Genomic DNA, 17,954 nt, shown 5'->3' with positions numbered 1-17,954 from the left:
GATGTGGACACCCAGGAACTTGAAGCTGCTCACACGCTCCACAGCCGTCCCTTTAATGTAGATGGGTGGATGTGGGTCAGCATTCCTCCTGTAGTCCACGATGAGCTCCTTGGTCTTCTCAGTGTTAAGCAGCAGGTTGTTTCTGTTCCACCACTCAGCCAGACGATCCACTTCCTCCCTGTAGGCGGCCTCATCGTTGTCACTGATGAGGCCAATCACCGTGGTGTCATCTGCAAACTTAATGATGGTGTTGGAACCATCAGCAGGTCTGCAGTCATGGGTGAAGAGGGAGTAGAGGAAAGGGCTCATCACACAGCCTTGTGGTACACCGGTGTTCATTGTGATTGTTGATGAGCAGCAGTTATCCAACCGGACATGTTGGGGGCGGTTGGTCAGTAACCATTTGCAGATGAGGGAACTGATGCCCAGGTCTGTCAGTTTCCTGATGAGTTGTGAGGGGTGGATTGTATTGAATGCTGAACTGAAGTCTATAAACAGCGTTCTGGCGTAGGTGTTGTTGTTGTCCAGGTGTGTCCAATATTGAGAGGTTGCTGTTGTTGAGAGTTCATATTATTCCATAGGCCTGTGCAACCGGTGACATTAAAACGTTGAATGTACAGAAATGGTAATTAAATATTTTGGAGTTCAGCCTGTCAAAATCAGTGCATTATTAAATATTTTATGATTACATTTTAAAACTTTGCTTTCTGTTTTTTTCAGAAAATCCCCCCAATAGAAAAAAACTAGTCTTGAGTTTAGCTGGTCAAATTCTTTTAGAAACATCATATTTTACTGGGGAAATGCAAAAAAAAAAGTTTGTCTGGCAGCACAATGGAACCAGCTGCTAACAGATGAGACAGTCTCAGGATCAGCTGGGATCAGTTAGCCATTACAGGTCTGTCTTACTCTCATGACTGAAACGTTTCTTCCACTGAAAACGCTACCCCCAGATGAACAGAATCAACCTGGTTGATTGAGCATGCACCATGATATCTGCATTCAGTTTTCCCCAAAGTCACCTAACATAAGGGTACAATGCTGATGAACATTTTTTTGTGTGTCTGCAGCGGAGAGCCATCACACATTTGGGGGAAAAACACACATTTCTCACCAAATGGGGTATCCCACGTCCAAAAGCAGAGAGGACACCCAGTGCTCAAAATGCAGCATCCTCAACAGTCCCTAGGATGATAGCGATTACTGAGGCCAACGGCCCACTCAAGTGCAAACAAGCTCTAAATGTGACTGTTTACCTTGGGAAACAGAGCAAAGTACTAGTGAAATTTTTCCATCCAATTTTGTGACAGAAAAAGCAGAAAAAAAGTTTATTACCCAAATATTCTATTCTGTGAGTGAGAGACAGCACACTCTTGTTACAGTTGAGGATGAAATCTAAACTAAATAGGCTGCAGATCAGAACCTGGATATTTTTCTCCACTTTCTTTCTGCTGGAAGCACATGCAATCAAATCAGCGAAATATGTGAACACTCTATTATAAAGTGGGTCAGGGGACCCTGTGTCCTTGAAATGATTGGTCTGTCTTAGACCAGTGTGGTGGAAGTGGAGCTTCAATGATTGAGTGCACCAGAAGGCACACCCACGGTGAGGTCTGAAAGAGAACCAGGGCTTAAAATGAGATTTGGCAGGTTGGTGAACCCTAAATGCTGGTGTAGCAAACAAGCAATGTAAATAAGAAAGATGCTGTACTGTGATTTCTACACAAAATATCCAGTTAGTTCTTTGTGGTTTGTCCACACATAATGCTTTGAAACACATGTATCACCATTTTCTCTTTTATAAAACACTTGACAAAAATGTGCAGTGTGATGGCAAGACAAGGGGTGACATTGTTTTCTCTGCAGTATCGCCTGGAAGCAGAACCGAGGATCATTTGGACAAACCTTTGGTGACATCACTGCAAAACATATTAATCACTGAAGAAAACAAATGAGACGGAGGATTACAGCATAGTTTTGACCCATCGTAACCCCTGCACGTAATGACATAAAATCCATATTGTTAATTTTATATGCCTTCAAAAATTAGCAAGTTAAATGTGACTTGTTGTGGTTCAGGAGTTTTAATGGAATGAGGAAGATTAGTTGTACAAACCTTCATTTCAGCCTGTAAAATGTCCTTGACCAAGATGCTGAACCCACAGTTGGATCATTGCACCCATCAGATTTAAAAAGCACATAGCAATAGGAAAACAAAGCACTTGAATGACTGTATTTGAGTGGATGAATCCAGCTTGTATGCCTTTCAGTGGAAAGTGCTTGAGTGCCCAGTTAGATTAGAAAAGTGTGACACCAGTCCATTAAATAAATAAAACTTTTATTTTCAGTAAAGAATTATTTACAATATGTCATTACATAGTTTTCGTTAGTAACAAGCAAACTTGTCACTGCAGCTCACAGACACGAGGGTTCATTCATTCACACAAACACACACACACACTCACAAATTAATAAATGAATGTACTGATGTATTGTCCTTTACTTGGAGTGAACATGTAAACACTTGGCAATCTTCAAAATGTATGAAGCACTCCCTTCCCACACACAAACACATCTATTAAAACAAGATCCAACATTTAACACAAAATTTAACACTGACTCCAAGTCAAAAGGCTAAAACTATGAGCCCTGTAGATCAAGGTTTAATGGCAGGTCATATGTTAACCTCTAAACTAAGAATCTGACTCAATATGTAAAATATAGTGAGCATACTTGTTTTGGAACCTGAAATCTTCCCATTACGAGGGTAGTTTCCCCCAAATGCTTGGAGAAAAACAAATTTACGGACGTGTGAACTAACATTGTGACTCGTTAACTTTTTTGAGATCTGCAATGTCTGCAAAAGTTGAGATAGGAAGGTAAAAAAGGTGGAATCCTGTGGCCCACATCACGTCCTTCTGTGATGATCCTGTGTGGCTTGCTAAAAATCTCAAATGCGTCTTTTGAATTCCTTTCTCAACAGCACGAGTGGGTACAGTTCTGTATCTGTAACACAATACCCTTAAGAGACTATGAATTCTCAGCCTTTGACTCAAACCAAGCTCCAGATCATGACAGATACAGCACCCTGTGCGGTGACTGAGTCACCATATCACCTTAATTATTGGCACATGTATGAATATGCTCCAAAATAAGAACCATATACACAAATATTCAGAGGCATCAGGTGTCCATCTTCTTAAAAAGCTTCATGAGCTGATAAAATCTGTGAGCAATCTGGGGAAAACAAACAGTTAACAGTTACTGGATGCTTACACTAAAAAAAGTAAAGAAAAAGAAAGAAACAAGATTTATCTACCTGGCCTGATGGCTTGTTAAGTTTCTCTGACAAAACAGAGAAAGTCTCGCGTGAAGCGCCTTTTGTCTTCATGTCCATGAGAATAGCTCGATCTTCATCTCTGATGAAGGAGATGAAAGATACTGAGTAGTCTATTTAATTAGCTAAACTTCTTACACAGTAACAATACAAATAATCATTAGTGGCAGCCCTATAATGTAGAATGAAACATTAAAAACTAAATACTTTCAGTGAGACTATTCTGATTAGATGAGCATAAACTACCACATCAAAATCTCTTCTTTGATAACAAGGCTGAATTTTGGCAACTGGTAAATCTAAACACTTGTACAAGGTACACAGACACTATACATTCAGATTTCTGCAAATTTGCCACCACAATGAATTAAACAGCAAAAAATGTAATATTTATTAATGTCCATGTGTTCTAGCCTTCAGATAGTTATTGATCCCAAGAAGCCTTATCTCTGTATTAAAATTACTTTGATTATTATATTGTTAGTTTCATCAATTAATTTTGAACTTCTAAACATGGGGGACAGTGTGCAAAATTAGGCTACGTTCACACTGCAGGTCTTAATGCTCAATTCCGATTTTTTGATCAAATCCGATTTTTTTGTCTGCTTGTTCACACTACAAATAAAATGCGACAGCAAACGTGCTCTAGTGTGAACGCTCAAAGCGGCCCACATCCGCAAAAGAAGACGTCACACACAACACACTCTGTTTAGACCCAGAGCAAACAGTATTGTTTGACTGATGGCCCTTAATATAAAGACTTCGGACTTTACATTTCCCAATTTTTGCTTTAAGTTATTTTGTTATTTACATAATAATGTAAATAACCTAAAAATTATCCTTATTGCTGTTTTAGAGAGGAGCGGTGCTTCAAAGGATAGTTGCAGATTTCTGTCAGAATCTGCAGATTATACAGTACAAATAAAATGTTCACGTTTTCTTCCCAACAGTTTCACAGACATCTACACTGAATGGCCAGGAAGCGTTCGTGTTGTCTTCTCGGGTGCTTCTCCGGCGCTGATAATTGGCGTCTGTCTTGTGTCAGTGACGGATTTAATGCGACATGACCGTTCAAACAGCAGTCGCTTTCTAAAACATCGGATATGTATCGGATTCAGTACCACATACGAAAGTGACCCAGGTCGGATTTGTGCCGTTCACACTGTCATACCATGATCGGATATGGGTCGCATAGGGTAAAAAAAAAAATCGGATTTGATGCGCTTTCGGCTGCAGTGTGAATGTAGCCTTAGTTTCAACTCCCCCCAAAAATACAGACATATTTGATAAAGCTCTTGTAGTGAATGGACCAGCACTCATATAGAGCCTTTTGAATCTTAGCACTCAAAGGACTTCCTATGTTTATACAGTGTACAGCAGTGTACAGCCACACAGCTTAACAACCAGTGAGCCCTATTAATCTATATCAGCTTTGTTAGAAAGATGACATTTTATGTTTAAGATTGAGAATAAAGTTAGACCAGTATGGCCATGGATTAAAGATATGCAGTGTCTAGGAGTAGCAGTGTTGAGTGTTAATCTGTGAGGCTGACAGGTCCATCACAGGTCAACTTCTATTTGAAATTTTCTGCTGAAATATTGTCAAACCAATACTGAGTATATGTAACTAGTATTCATTCTTCTATTCAAATACTCCTTGGACAGAGAGAACATGATGCACTTCACTACTGACCTAGTCCAGGCCATCACCACCTCGCCCTTCTTCCTGATGACATTCTTGGCAGACAGACTGCTGGGAGACAGACAGCCCATAGATGATTTGGAATCTTCATCTGCTTCCTTGGAAGGAAGCACTACTTCTGGACTCTTTTTTTCCTTCTTCAACCTCTTCGCTTTTGATTTGTCCTGGTACTTCTTTCGTTTTCTGCCTTTGTTGGGTGAACTGCTCGTGTCCTCCGCTATGACGAGGCTCCTCTCTGACTCAGATATGTCCACATCATTGTTCTCCGAGTCAGACACGTGTGAAGACAATTCTCGGCTCCTCTGATTTGTGTAAGAGCTTTCAGTAGTTTGACAGTTACCTGACACAGCACATTTAGAGGGAATGAGTTTATTCTGCGACTTGTGTGAGACAGTTTTTGAAGGGCTTGTGTTTTCATCGCTGAAATGTGTCTTACTACCACTCTCATTAACAACTGTGTTTTCAGAAATGTTGTTCAAACTCTTATCTGAAGGAGAACCGTCAGACAGATTTTTCAGGGTCTCTTTGGAAAAAGTGTGTTGAGTTAGCATATCATCTGGCTGATTTTTTAATAGTGTTAAGTCTTTCACTTCAGTGAGACAGACACTGGATTCAGTACCAGCTGGACACAAAACAGAGCTTTCAGCAACGTTAGAGAAACTGCCCGCCAAAGAGACAGCTTTCTCCAACTTTTCTGTAACACCAGCTTCACTATCCTGAGCTGCAGTGTTATCTTCTATGTGCTGCTCCTCTGTTAGTGTTTCACTTAAGCTTTCATCAGCAGTTAGAGTGCTATCTGCTCCTGGATTTGCCTGCCGAATCTTCACAATGAAATGATCGTTGGACTTTTCCATCACTAGCGCCTGCATCGTCATGTCGGGCTTAAACACAAAAGACGTGGCAAGTGTTTCTGAGGGCAAACTGCTGCTAGAGCCACAGCTGGAATTATCAGTGTCAAGAGCCAGGTGTATGTCGTGCTCTGTGGCGTCCTCCCCGTCCAGCAGGGCATCCTCGCATATGTGGGCGCTGATGACGTTCTCTGGAGTGGACGTGACATGCATACTTGACGTGGATGGCTGTAGGAAGCTGAGGTGGCTGTCAGATTTCAGAGGTGATGGAATGGTGAGGGACACGGCCAAATCTTCAGCTAGAAGTGAATATGACTTCTGTGAGGCCAAGTTGGCCTGTAACAGCGCTCGATTTTGCGATGGAACTTCTAACAGACAATTTTCATCAAGTAAAGCCGGGTTCAGTGTGTTCTGATCTTTTGAGCAAGGGGAGGACATTTTGCGAGGTGAAATACTAGACCAGGTGGCAAAAAGTTTAGAAGGGGTATCAAATTTAGCTGGGGAAAGCAGCTTAGATTGATAATCAAATTTTGATGGCGTGATGATGCTTATGTTTCTTTCTCCATCTTTCCTTGGAGTACCGAGGGACCAAGCAGTGTTTTCTCCAGCGATACCACTGCTTTCTAACAAGTCAGAACCTTGCAGAAGACACTTGAAAATTTCACCCATTTGAGAGTCTCTGACCAGATTGAATGTTAAACTAGAAGCTTGTTGTTCGGTGAGTAGCTCAAAGTCAGTTCTGTCAAGCAAAGAGCCATTCTGAGTGACCACCAAAGAAGGTATATTATTTTTTTCAGGAGTTGCTGGTGGATTTTTAGGAAGAAGGAACTCTGCTTTTGTATTTGGGGAGTTCAGTGGATGCGACTCAGACCCGTGTGTGATTCTGATGTCCTTGCCTCTGCTTCCAAGGCCTTTTTTGTAAGGCACCACAGCACAGGATTTGGCCTGATTCAGGCTGGTGGAAGCCGGCTGTGCTTGGTTCGACTCATATGATGCCTTTCTCGCAGGAGGCTGTTGAGATACATTTTCACCGTCACTGGATCTCTTGTCCTCTGGCAGAGTTCTTGAGGCTTTGCAAAAGCTCTTCAGCGTCGTGTGAATGTCCACAAACAAGTAGTCAACTTGGACATTCACAAAGTCCCACAGCTTTTGCTTCAGGTCCACTGCTTGTTGTTCAAAAATTCGTTTCACAATGCCATTATTTGACACTTTGCCAAACACAGATTCAATGAGTTTCTTCAGCCTGGACTTGAGCTCCCCTGGTTGATCACATATCTTACCAAAATGAGCACCATCCACAAACTCTAAAAAAGATCTTTGGAAATTATCCATCATTCCATAGAAACTCTTTCTGGGGAAAGTTTTGTGAAGCTTCATGTACTTTTTTCGGATCTCAGCGCGAACTAACTTGAATGTCTCCATTATTTCTTCGATGGTACAAAAAGAAGCTTTACTTGCTGCGGGACAAACCGTTTTAAAACGACTTTTTGGACTTTGTGTCGTTAAGCCTGCTATTTCGCGACTTTCTTCAGAAGCAGCCCGTCTCTCTGCAAGCTTCTTCTTTAAAACAGAGTTCGGACTTGACTTATTTCTGACTGGCTGTGCTAGTTTTGCCTTCTTTGTTGCAGTAGTAGGTGAACTTGCCGCCGTCTCATCACTTTCACTTAAAATTTCTCCTTCCTCGAGATCTGTGTCTGAACGACTTGAATTCAAGTCAGACACTTTATCCACCGAGTTTACTGCGTCGCGCTTTGCAGGAGAACCTGGATATTTGTTCTCCTTATTGACATCCAACTTCTCTGAGTTGGCATCAACAGCTGTACTGGAAAAATCTGCACAGGAAAGAAATAGATAATAGTCAGATAGAAGAGTCAAACAAATGTATAAGATGGTACATTTTTGTATTTTTTTTTATAGAAAATTCAAGAGCTCATTTTAAACCCAGAACAGTAAAAAAGATAAATGGTAAATGGCCTGTATTTGTATAGCGCTTTACTTAGTCCCTATGGACCCCAAAGCGCTTTACACTACATTCAGTCATCCACCCATTCAGACACACATTCACACACTGGTGATGGCAAGCTACATTGTAGCCACAGGGGCGCACTGACAGAGGCGAGGCTGCCGGACACTGGCGCCACCGGGCCATCTGACCAAAGATCCACTGTGAATGCTAAAAGCACTACTGTAACGTAACAGGTAATGCTAATTAAGGTAAAGATGCATTTTATAAAGGTGAAATGAGGTGTTCAATTTCTAAAAATACATGGCGCTGATGCAGCTGTGACAGAGGACAGGCAAAGAAAAGACACAGTGAGATGAGAAATGAGATGAAATTAGGAGTTAGTAAAGAGAAGGTTTATAGTAAAGCTTGTAAGCAGTATACTTGGCAAGACGGAAAGCATTTAATGAAAAAACTGGCCAGTTTTGAAATATAGATTACTTGAAATGAGGATAACTACCTTTTTGAAGGCTCTTTACATGACCAGGCTTGCTATGCACATGGAGAAGACATCTCTTGATTACCCGTACTGGACTCCTCAAAGGACTGATGGCATCTGGGATTCTCTTCAGATTACTCAGTGTGCGCATCATAGAGTCCTCATCATGTACTAATAGCACAGAGCTTGAAGGCTTCAAATGATTTTCCTGTCCATTTCTAGGGCTGAAGCTCTTGCTGGGTGTGGTGGTCATGTCACTGTAAATTTTTAGTAGAGTCTTCTCCTCTGTTGTGCTGCTAACTTTGGACACTCCGATACAGCTAGTCGAAGAGCTCGGCTCAACTGAGTTAGCGCTACTGTCTCCGGTGTCTTCATTTGTCTGTGTTAAAACGTAAATAGCCTCTTTCAAACTCAATCCTTCTTGTGGAAGGGACTCCAGGCTGATTGTGCTGGACACTGTATCTGCATCTTTACGACAGTCTTGCTTTTCACAATTCCCTTTCAGATGAATGGAACTAGAAGAAGCAGGAGAACCTTGCTGACAGACCTGAGACTTGATTGCCGGGGCAGTCTGACACACAGGATTGGTTTCGTCAGTCATATCGGTTTTCTTTGGCTGTGATGAATCGGCATCTTCTGCACGTGAATCCAAAGACGCGTTCTGCAGTACTGCAGCTTCAAGATGCTCCACAGTGGACTCCACAGTAATCTCAGCACATGAATCAGCAGTATTTTCGCAGTAAGCTTTTTGTAGGTCATAGCTTGCAATCTGTTTAGAAAGCCTTCCTGACTTGTCAACTGGATTTATGGGGTCTGTGGCCCCCGCCATTCCACATTCAGCTGCCTTGCTGTCTGGGACTAGCTTAATATTTTCTTCATTATTTTTTGACACGTCTGGTGCTTTTCCATAACTATTCTCTGGTGATTTTGCTGCAAGATGTGCATTCACTTGCTTTGCTGTAATATCCAAGGGTTGGCTGTGAGTTGAGGTAGTTTGGACTGAATTGTCAGCTACAGCAGTTTTATTACAGACTGTGTCTTTTTCCTGAATACCTTCCACATCTGATGCCTCAAGTGTCCTCTCAAAACTCGAAACTTTGTGGTTCTTCAGAGACTGCTCTGTAATATCTCTCAACTCTCCTTCTAATTCAATGTTTTCTATGTCATCAATGACACACATGTCTTCCATGTTAGGCTGCAAATTCTCTTCCTCTGATCCATTTTCAACATCTTTGCCCACTGGTACAGGATCTTTCAGGCTCCCACCAAAAGGTAATACTGGCTTCTTAATCGGTGAAAGGGTTAAATTCAAAGTTTCCATAAAGCACAGTTTCCTGTTTGGACTAGTTTCCTCAGAGTTTTTCTTACTTATATTGGCTTCTTCAGGTGATGTTTTAAAGACCATGTGACTCTTTTCGCATCTGTCCTTGTCACTTTTACTTGATTCTTTTGTTCTCAGCTTCTCACATTTTCTGCTTGTTTGGGACTGACTGTCATTGATATGATTTCTTCTTACTTCATCTTTATATTGCCTTTCCCCTTTCGACTGATGATCTCTCTGTCTAGCCCCTTCCCTCTCTTTGGAGGAATCTCTGTAGCGTATGACATGTTGATCTACGGAAGACTTTTTCCAGTCCTTTGAGTTGGAACTTCTGGAAGAGCTGCTAGTAGTCTTGATTTTTTGAAGCTCTCGGCTGTAGCTCTCTTTTGAGCTGTGAGATGCACTGTGTTTAGGGCCCAATGAAGCAGTTTTAGCTTTATCGTGTCTCCTGCCATCTTTTTTGTCATCAGAAGAAGCTGTAGTTTCCAAAATCGTGGGTGAGGATTTAACCTCATCTGATCTGCGGTGCCCATCATGCGAGTAGCTTTTTCTTTGATATGACTTTGAATCACACCTTTGTACCGAGTCTTTGTCTGCTCTGTGAAATCTGTCATTGTTGGCATCTGAAACACTTCTATGTCTCCTATGTATTGATTCAGATTGTTGACTGGGATGTCTGTGGTCTCGGTGACTGGATTTGTGTTTATCTGACTCCATCTGTTTGTCAGTTACTTCACTGTCTCGTTTTGAATGGCTATGACAAGAAGCTTTAGATCCTCTGGGCAAACTATGACTTTCTTTCCTCATGGGCTGACGTGCATCTCTTGGAGGCTGGTCTACGCTGGGAGGTGATTTAGGTAGAGGTGGAAAATTACTGGATGGCGGTAGTGGTGGAGAAGGAGGCGGATGGGATTGTGGAGAAACCAGCCTACTGGTGGAGCTGTGACTGGAGAGATTTGGATCCCGCACATTTTGTATGGAAGATGGATAATGATGATGCTGCCCTCTCTCAGACCTGCAAAACCCAACAACCAAAACATTGCTGTTTCAGTATAGCCAATAATTGATGTCACACCTTGCTACGTGTCTTATGATATTGCCTTTATACAAACATTAACCAGTAAGAACCAACGTACCTCTGACTCAGCCTCTGAATCTCTGCATCTTTTCGTATCACCTCCTTTCTAGCCGTTTGTAAAAGTGCAGAGATGTTTTTTTTGAGGGAGTAGTTCTCCTTTCTCAAACCTGTATTCTATATTCAAACAGAAGGCACACAAAATGTTAGTGGTAAAATGAATTCATATAACCAAACCATGCAGTTCAATAATGTAGACCCATTCCACTTACAGAAAACACAGGTTTTCTTAAAACCAAACTGTCTTAGTGAAGATAGGACAAAGTTACCATAAACACTACTAAGTTTCTTGAAGACATTTCATCTTTCATCTGAAGGTTCTCAGATGAAAGGTCAAGAAATCCAGTCCCTTTCTTTCCAAGCTCCTTAGATTACCATGACCTGGAGGACTGAGAATCTACACAGACATAAATACTACTGGCTGCTTATCCCAAAAGGAACAGATGTTTTTATTGGTCTGGGTGAAAACATACAATCCTTTAAGTTCATCACAAATTGGCTTTGTTTTCTACAAAGGTGATCGAGGCGAATCCAATTTTTCAGAAGATTTTTTTCCAAAACAATATGATAAAAGAAAGCTGGCCAAGTAAAATATATTGTAATTGAACCTTAATCATAATGAAACAACCTACTCGCTACTCCCCCCCCCGCACGCACGCACGCACGCACACGCGCACGCACACACACACACACACACACAAAAACCCCCAAAAAACACACCTGTAACTCCAACTGCTCCAGTCTCCTGCGTAACTCTTTAATATGGTTTTGGGCTGTCCTGAATCCAGACTTCAGCTGCAGAGACACAAAAACAGCCCTATGAAACAGCTGGCATGATGATTTCTGGCAAACTTTCAACATCCTGTGATACCCAAGTGTTATTCTCTGCTTACACAAAAATGGCAATTATGATCCCAAATATTGAGCAAGGGTCACCTTTGAGCGTCACAGCTTCACTGATTCTTTTTGGAATTTGCTTGATTTATACAGAAATGATCAGAGATGTAGATCTAGATGTAGGACTAAATCAGTGTTTCCCAACCTTTTGGAGCCATGACACATATTTCACATTAGAAATAATCACACAGCACACAACCAAACAAAAATGTCACAAAAAACATATTGATCATTTTTCCTCGCGCGCCAGGTATAGGCTCGGTTTGTCCCCAGTATTTGCTTTCTTCTGACCACTACTGATGCTAGGGCTTTCATTTGGGTCGGAGTTTTCTCCAGGACCCAGGTCAGACTGACTACTTCTTCTTTTCAGATATTTATCTATTGCTATTATGAGCTGTGTCTTCTCACAGCGTGACTATTATGTAATTTCTTCTTCATCTTCTTCTGTTTTACTGGCAGTTGGCAATCGATTTTATTAGAGCAGGTAGTTGTACTGCCCTCTAGTGGAAGAGAATGTAATTGTTCTGCTCATTACTCACGTGATCGCTTAGAGTACTAATTTTATATTTATTGTAACTGACAAAGGATTTATTTTTAGCAATGCACTTCTAATTTCATAGACTAACCCATATTCACCTACCTACCAATAACAAGGCTTCTACACTTTGTAGAACATAACGATAATATAAAGACTATCGATGGACCGGTCTGATATACAGCATCTGTATCCGTCCAATCCTGACCTAAATTACTGGATCTGATATCGGGGACAAATAAAAAATGTAATCCAATCCATTAAATATCACAAAAGCACCTCACAAAACTTGCGACATGGCATAATCCAGCTAATGACCTTAGAATGAGAGGGAAACATGAAGATGAAACCAGGAGATGTCCTTACTGAATCATCAGAGCTGAACAGGTGATGGAGAAACAGGTTTACCTTTAAGGTAAGTAAGTAAGTAAACTTTATTTATTAAGCGCTTTTCACAGACAGACAGTCACAAAGCGCTGTACACAAATATTAAAATAGACAATAAAATCAATAGACATTATACACAACGTAAAAGATCAAATGTAAATAGTGTAAAAAATATAAAATATGTAGATCAACAAAAGGCTTGTTTGAACAGAAAAGTTTTTAACTGTTTTTTAAAAGAATCCACGGAGTCAAGTAAACGTAATTGTAGTGGTAAACTGTTCCACAGCCTTGGTGCAACAGACTGAAAGGCTCTGTCCCCTTTTGTCTTCAGTCGTGTACGGGGAACAACTAAGAGACTCTGAGTCTGTGAGCGGAGATGACGAGCAGCAGTGTATTTTATAAGAAGCTTGGATAAATAATCTGGGGCCTGGCCATTTAGTGCTCTGTATGTTAAAACAAGAATTTTAAAGCGAATTCTAAACTCTATTGGGAGCCAATGTAAAGAATATAAGATGGGAGTGATGTGAACACGCTTGGTAGAACGAGTTAGTAGTCTGGCTGCTGCGTTTTGTATCGCCTGGAGGCGGGAGAGAGATGATTTATCCAAGCTAGTAAACAGGGTATTACAGTAATCTAAGCGTGATGACACAAATGCATGAATGAGTTTTTCCAGTTCAGCTGAAGAGACCATATGTCGCAGTTTAGATATGTTTCTTAAATGATAGAAACAGGAACGAGACAAAGATTTTACATGAGAGTCAAGGCCCAGAGAAGAGTCAAATATTACTCCAAGATTCCGAATATTTGACTTGACAGATGGACAGAAGGAGGCAAGAACCTGACTAATTTTAGAATGTAGCTCAGGAAGAGCTATGATCATGGTCTCGGTCTTGTTAGTGTTTAGCACGAGGTAGTTGCTTGAAAGCCAATCAGAAACCTGGGTTAAGCACTGGACTAGGGTGGACAGCCTATCCAGCTGATGAGGCTTAAAGGACATATGGAGCTGAATGTCATCAGCATAAAAATGATAAGACAGGTCGCTAAAAGATTGAATGATACCAGCTAAAGGAAGCATATAAAAAGGAAATAGTAATGGACCTAAAACTGAACCCTGTGGGACCCCACAGGTCAGGGCAGCAATGTCAGAGGTGAACCTGTCAGTCCTAACAGAAAAGGTCCTGTCTGATAAGTAGGAAGAAAACCAGTCTAGGGCAGAGCCAGATACACCAGCTAAAACCTTGAGCCTGTTAAGTAGGATTTTGTGGTCGATGGTGTCAAAGGCTGCACTAAGATCAAGCAAAATGATCACAGAACAATTCCCTGCGTCAGATGCCATTAACAGATCATTATAGACTTTTAAGAGAGCAGTCTCTGTAGAGTGCTGCTTTTGAAAGCCAGACTGAAAAGGGTCAAGAATGTGTAATTTACATAATAGAGACCTGAACTAAGGTGGCATGAATGAGTTGAAGAGAAGTTATGAACTGTTTCTGAGAGACAAATAACATCAGGATCCTTTTCTATCTAGCTAACAGCTGGTAACTGTGCAGGGGTGGGTCTAGCAAAGTTGCCAGGGGGCCAGGTAGGGCAATAACAGGGAAAGGGGGGCACAAAGAAATACTTTTTAAATGAGAATACTTATTCTCATTTAAAATGTCTAGCTTTTAATAAATAATTATCTGAATCTTACAACCAAAGTGGTCAACTTATGTACAATTTATAGAAATCATACATATATATACCAACAAAACAGTGTACATCACTGTCACAACAACATTTGTTTTCATTCAAAGGCTTTATGGCTTTTTCTATAATACCTGGTGGGCCGGTCTCTAGTCAAAATGCCTGGGCCGAGTCCCGGTCCCAGTATAGCCCTGATCTTGATAAAAGATGAGTATCATGAAACTATGTTTGCATTTATTTGCACTGCTTTCCACTCTGGATGTCCATTTATGTTAAGCTTTAAGTATAAAAGGGTCCATTATACAACTTGGAGTTTTTTTTAAAGTTGTTGAATATTAACATTATTTTGTGCTGATATTGCACTTCTTTTTTTCAGAACCAAATAGTTTTGGAAATCTGCATAAAATTGCATTTTAAATTACTTTTTGAATATTACTTAAATACTTAGAATTAAAGTTTGGCTAAAAGTTTAAATAAAAAGATCAACTGCAAAATATTTTGGGTGCAGTGTACTTTTTGCATACAAGTATAATAGAATAGCTTTAGTGTTTTGTTTTTTGAAACTTGAGCATAAACTTATACAAAATGCAGCAAGACATTTAAAAAACAGTTTTATTGATTATAAAAGACTGTATCCGATTCATATCAATACTAGCAGATATCCAAACTTATGATATCAGTATCGAACATAAAAAAGTGGTATCGTGCCATCTCTAATAAAGACTGAAACACAGCAGCAGAGTCAAGCTCACTCCCCCCAAAAAACAAAAACAGCTTATCAGTGCCTCACAGCTAATTATCAGTACAAAAAATTCCCATGTTAAAAAATAAATAATTCCCAAATGAGCAACTGCTTACCTCAGCATATGATGACTCTCTGTTCTGCTGTTCCTCTGTCACAATTTCTTCATACAGATCCATTGACTCTTTCAACTGAGAACCAACAAAAGGTGGCTCCTCTGTAAAAAAGAAAAAAAGTGCTCAGACTACAACAGTGCAGCAGACTACGACAGCAAGAGTAGTGGTAATATGCATCCGATCAAAGTGAAACCATTTCAGAAAGACTTTTACCTGCACTTCTGTTAAAACCGATGTCCAGACCATCGTATATATCCACAGACTCCTCGCTTACTTCAGATACCAAGACTGTAGATATTATACATCATTAGTTAAAGAGTTTCTACACATAAGTCATGATTATTTTAGCGTCTGAAAATCTTACATTCATGTAAATTATGTTTTATAAGGAGTGTTTTTATGTACATACATAAATAAAACAGCAGATAATAAGCATACTGGTTTTATTTAAATTATAAAGTTTCAAACTGAGACAGATTAAGAGCCGTGAGAAAGTAGTAGAATTACGTGTCCACCTAATGAGACAAATGAAGTACAAGAACTTAACTAAAATAATCATTTTGTTTTACTTTACATTTTAAAACCACCAAGAGCTTCTGGTCTTTGTGCAACTGGCTGGTATGTAAAATTGTAGCAGTCTGGCAAGTAATGATGAAGCTTGTCCACTTAAAACTTCCACAAACTTTAAAACACAAGTCTGAGTAAGGTTGTCACATTTGGTGCTTCCACTTAAAAGGCAAGCTGCAGTATTGCAAGCATGCAATGCAAGACATATTAAAGTGAACATGAAACACTTCATGTATAAAGGCTAATTTACATCACGGAGGGTAGGGTTCAATGCAGCTAGAAAAACAACAAAGAACCACTGAATGCTTAAGAGATAGATAGTGAAAGATGACAGTATATCCTTTGTTTTGACATAAACACATTGTTGTAGCCAGAAGCAGCACAGAAGTGACTGCCTTAAACTGATTTTTAGTCTTAGTGTTGTTTTCTTCTGAGTTATTGGTTCTGTTATTAGTTAGCTAACATAAACTAATGTACGTCTACTGACTGCAACCACCCAAACACCAGTCCAAAGACGAATAAAAGCATGAAATTAATAACTAAAAGTATACATGTTTACAACCTGGACTTTCAACTAATCTTTTTAATGCCGAGCACTGACAGTGTATGGAGGCCCAAACAATAATTTAAGGCTATGGAAAATAGGACATTCAGCTTGTTGCTAATGATCAACAAAAATCAGTCTTAAGCAATTTTGATAGAGTATCTACAAATGTGGGATTTCATTCGTTTTCATTTAATTTTGGTGAATAATTCCAAGTTCTTAAGTAGCAATGTATACTTACGACCAGATGCATGACTGGTGTCAACGTTCTCCATCCTGTCAAAGATCCCTGTGGCACAGTTTCTTAAGGACTACCTGATGTCAAAGCCAAAGGGACAGTGATGGTTGTTATTGTCCAAGCCAAAACAAAAAGATTGATGCAAAAGGTGAATAAAGAAAATCTTAAAAGTCTGCTCCACAAGTTTCCATAAATCACTGTTACTTTGGGCAAAAAGATCCAGTAATAGTAATAGGCCCTTTTACTTAATCAACATTAGCAGGAGAGCAACAGTGTTTATTTTGGTAAGATAATTATTTTTAACAAGACTTTTTCATTGTTCAAGTATTTCTGAGATAACTACTTTTCATACATGAATAATAATATATATGCAGATCCACATCAGAAATGGGTGAAGTGCTGGGCAAAAAACAAGCCGCTAATTAAAGATCGATAGACAACTAGATAAATAAATAGATACACAGTTGAATTTTGCCAGAGATCGACTGTGACATACACCTAATGGTATACACAATTACAAAGATAATGTAGGTTGAAAGACGGTTGATCTATTGGACAAATTGGGACTAATGGCGCTAACATGTTGCGCTAGCTAGAGTCTGTCCTACTGCTCAAAGACACCAAAGAACAAAGCAAAGCAGAAAGATAATCTTATAACCTTCCAGGTTAAAACAAACGATCAAACTGTGGGCCCGAGTTAATTTCGTTGAATAAATATAACACTGTCTTTTTGAGTCTTTTGTTCCTAGCCTTGTTACCTTTGACCCGAATTAAACTAACACAAACACAAAAGACAAGGATGGCAAACAAACATCCCCTTTCACAACGTTTTTATCGTGTCAGACATTTCACGACACATTTGACCTATTACCTATTACCTATTAAGGCAACTAATGGACTGCTTATTTATTTTGTTTGGGTTTTTTTTTACATTTCTGGACATTACTTCAAACAAATGAATCCACTCAGAACTGTCTGCTTAACTAACCCGGAGGAAACAAGAAAGTTGGTCAGCAAAAGAAGTGACTTAAAATTAGCCTGCAGAATATTAGAGTAACGTGGCTGTGATTTAGTCGTCTTACTAACTTACTTGCGTATTGTTGTGCCCTCCTGTTGTTTACAGCTGTAACGCCGCGCCAAGACTTCATTGCACAGGAAGTACCATTTTCCCGCGGTCTGTCACTGCAGCCTGTGCACTCCTCCTCTCCGCTTGCAAAAATATTCTTCAACACTTAGGTAGATTTGCGACACTGTCGCTCACTACCTTCGCGAGCAACTAACATTCTCCTACCGCCGAGTCAGAAAGAAAATGAAATGCGTTAAAGACAGAATTAACGCTCCACTCAAGCCCAAGTTGTTGCTTCACTCCCGGAAAAATGGACAGCCAGGCCAGGGTCGTGTCATCACCACGCGACGTAAGGACAGAAAACGGAAGCTGTGTGGGAGGGGGAGGTAACGAAGTTGACC

General features: G+C 40.1%; 1 protein-coding gene across 1 annotated transcript; it reads right to left on the bottom strand.

The window, feature by feature from the left end:
- Positions 1–2,593: 2,593 nt before the first annotated feature.
- On the bottom strand, positions 2,594–17,890 carry casp8ap2 (caspase 8 associated protein 2). Its single transcript, XM_005475143.4, has 10 exons — positions 17,578–17,890; positions 16,491–16,564; positions 15,352–15,426; positions 15,139–15,239; positions 11,502–11,576; positions 10,783–10,898; positions 8,347–10,661; positions 5,028–7,716; positions 3,317–3,416; positions 2,594–3,234 (listed from the first exon to the last, which is right to left on the bottom strand). The coding sequence occupies exons 2-10, from the start codon at positions 16,522–16,524 to the stop codon at positions 3,181–3,183; spliced, it is 5,559 nt and encodes a 1,852-aa protein (XP_005475200.1). The 5' UTR covers positions 16,525–16,564; positions 17,578–17,890; the 3' UTR covers positions 2,594–3,180.
- Positions 17,891–17,954: the final 64 nt, after the last annotated feature.

Source organism: Oreochromis niloticus, linkage group LG15 (genome assembly GCF_001858045.2).
Source record: "Oreochromis niloticus isolate F11D_XX linkage group LG15, O_niloticus_UMD_NMBU, whole genome shotgun sequence".
Taxonomy (NCBI): Eukaryota; Metazoa; Chordata; class Actinopteri; order Cichliformes; family Cichlidae; genus Oreochromis; species Oreochromis niloticus.
This window is presented reverse-complemented; position numbering and strand designations above follow the sequence as displayed.

What these genes read in the sequence shown, in the direction of transcription:
- casp8ap2 (XM_005475143.4), bottom strand. Translation starts at nt 16,524, where the DNA reads ATGGAGAACGTTGACACCAGTCATGCATCTGGTC. An exon ending in CGGTTTTAACAGAAGTGCAG is followed by an intron (nt 15,240 to 15,351) that starts GTAAAAGTCTTT and finishes TCTTTTTTACAG; the next exon opens with AGGAGCCACCTTTTGTTGGT. An exon ending in TTAACAAGCCATCAGGCCAG is followed by an intron (nt 3,235 to 3,316) that starts GTAGATAAATCT and finishes TGTTTTCCCCAG; the next exon opens with ATTGCTCACAGATTTTATCA.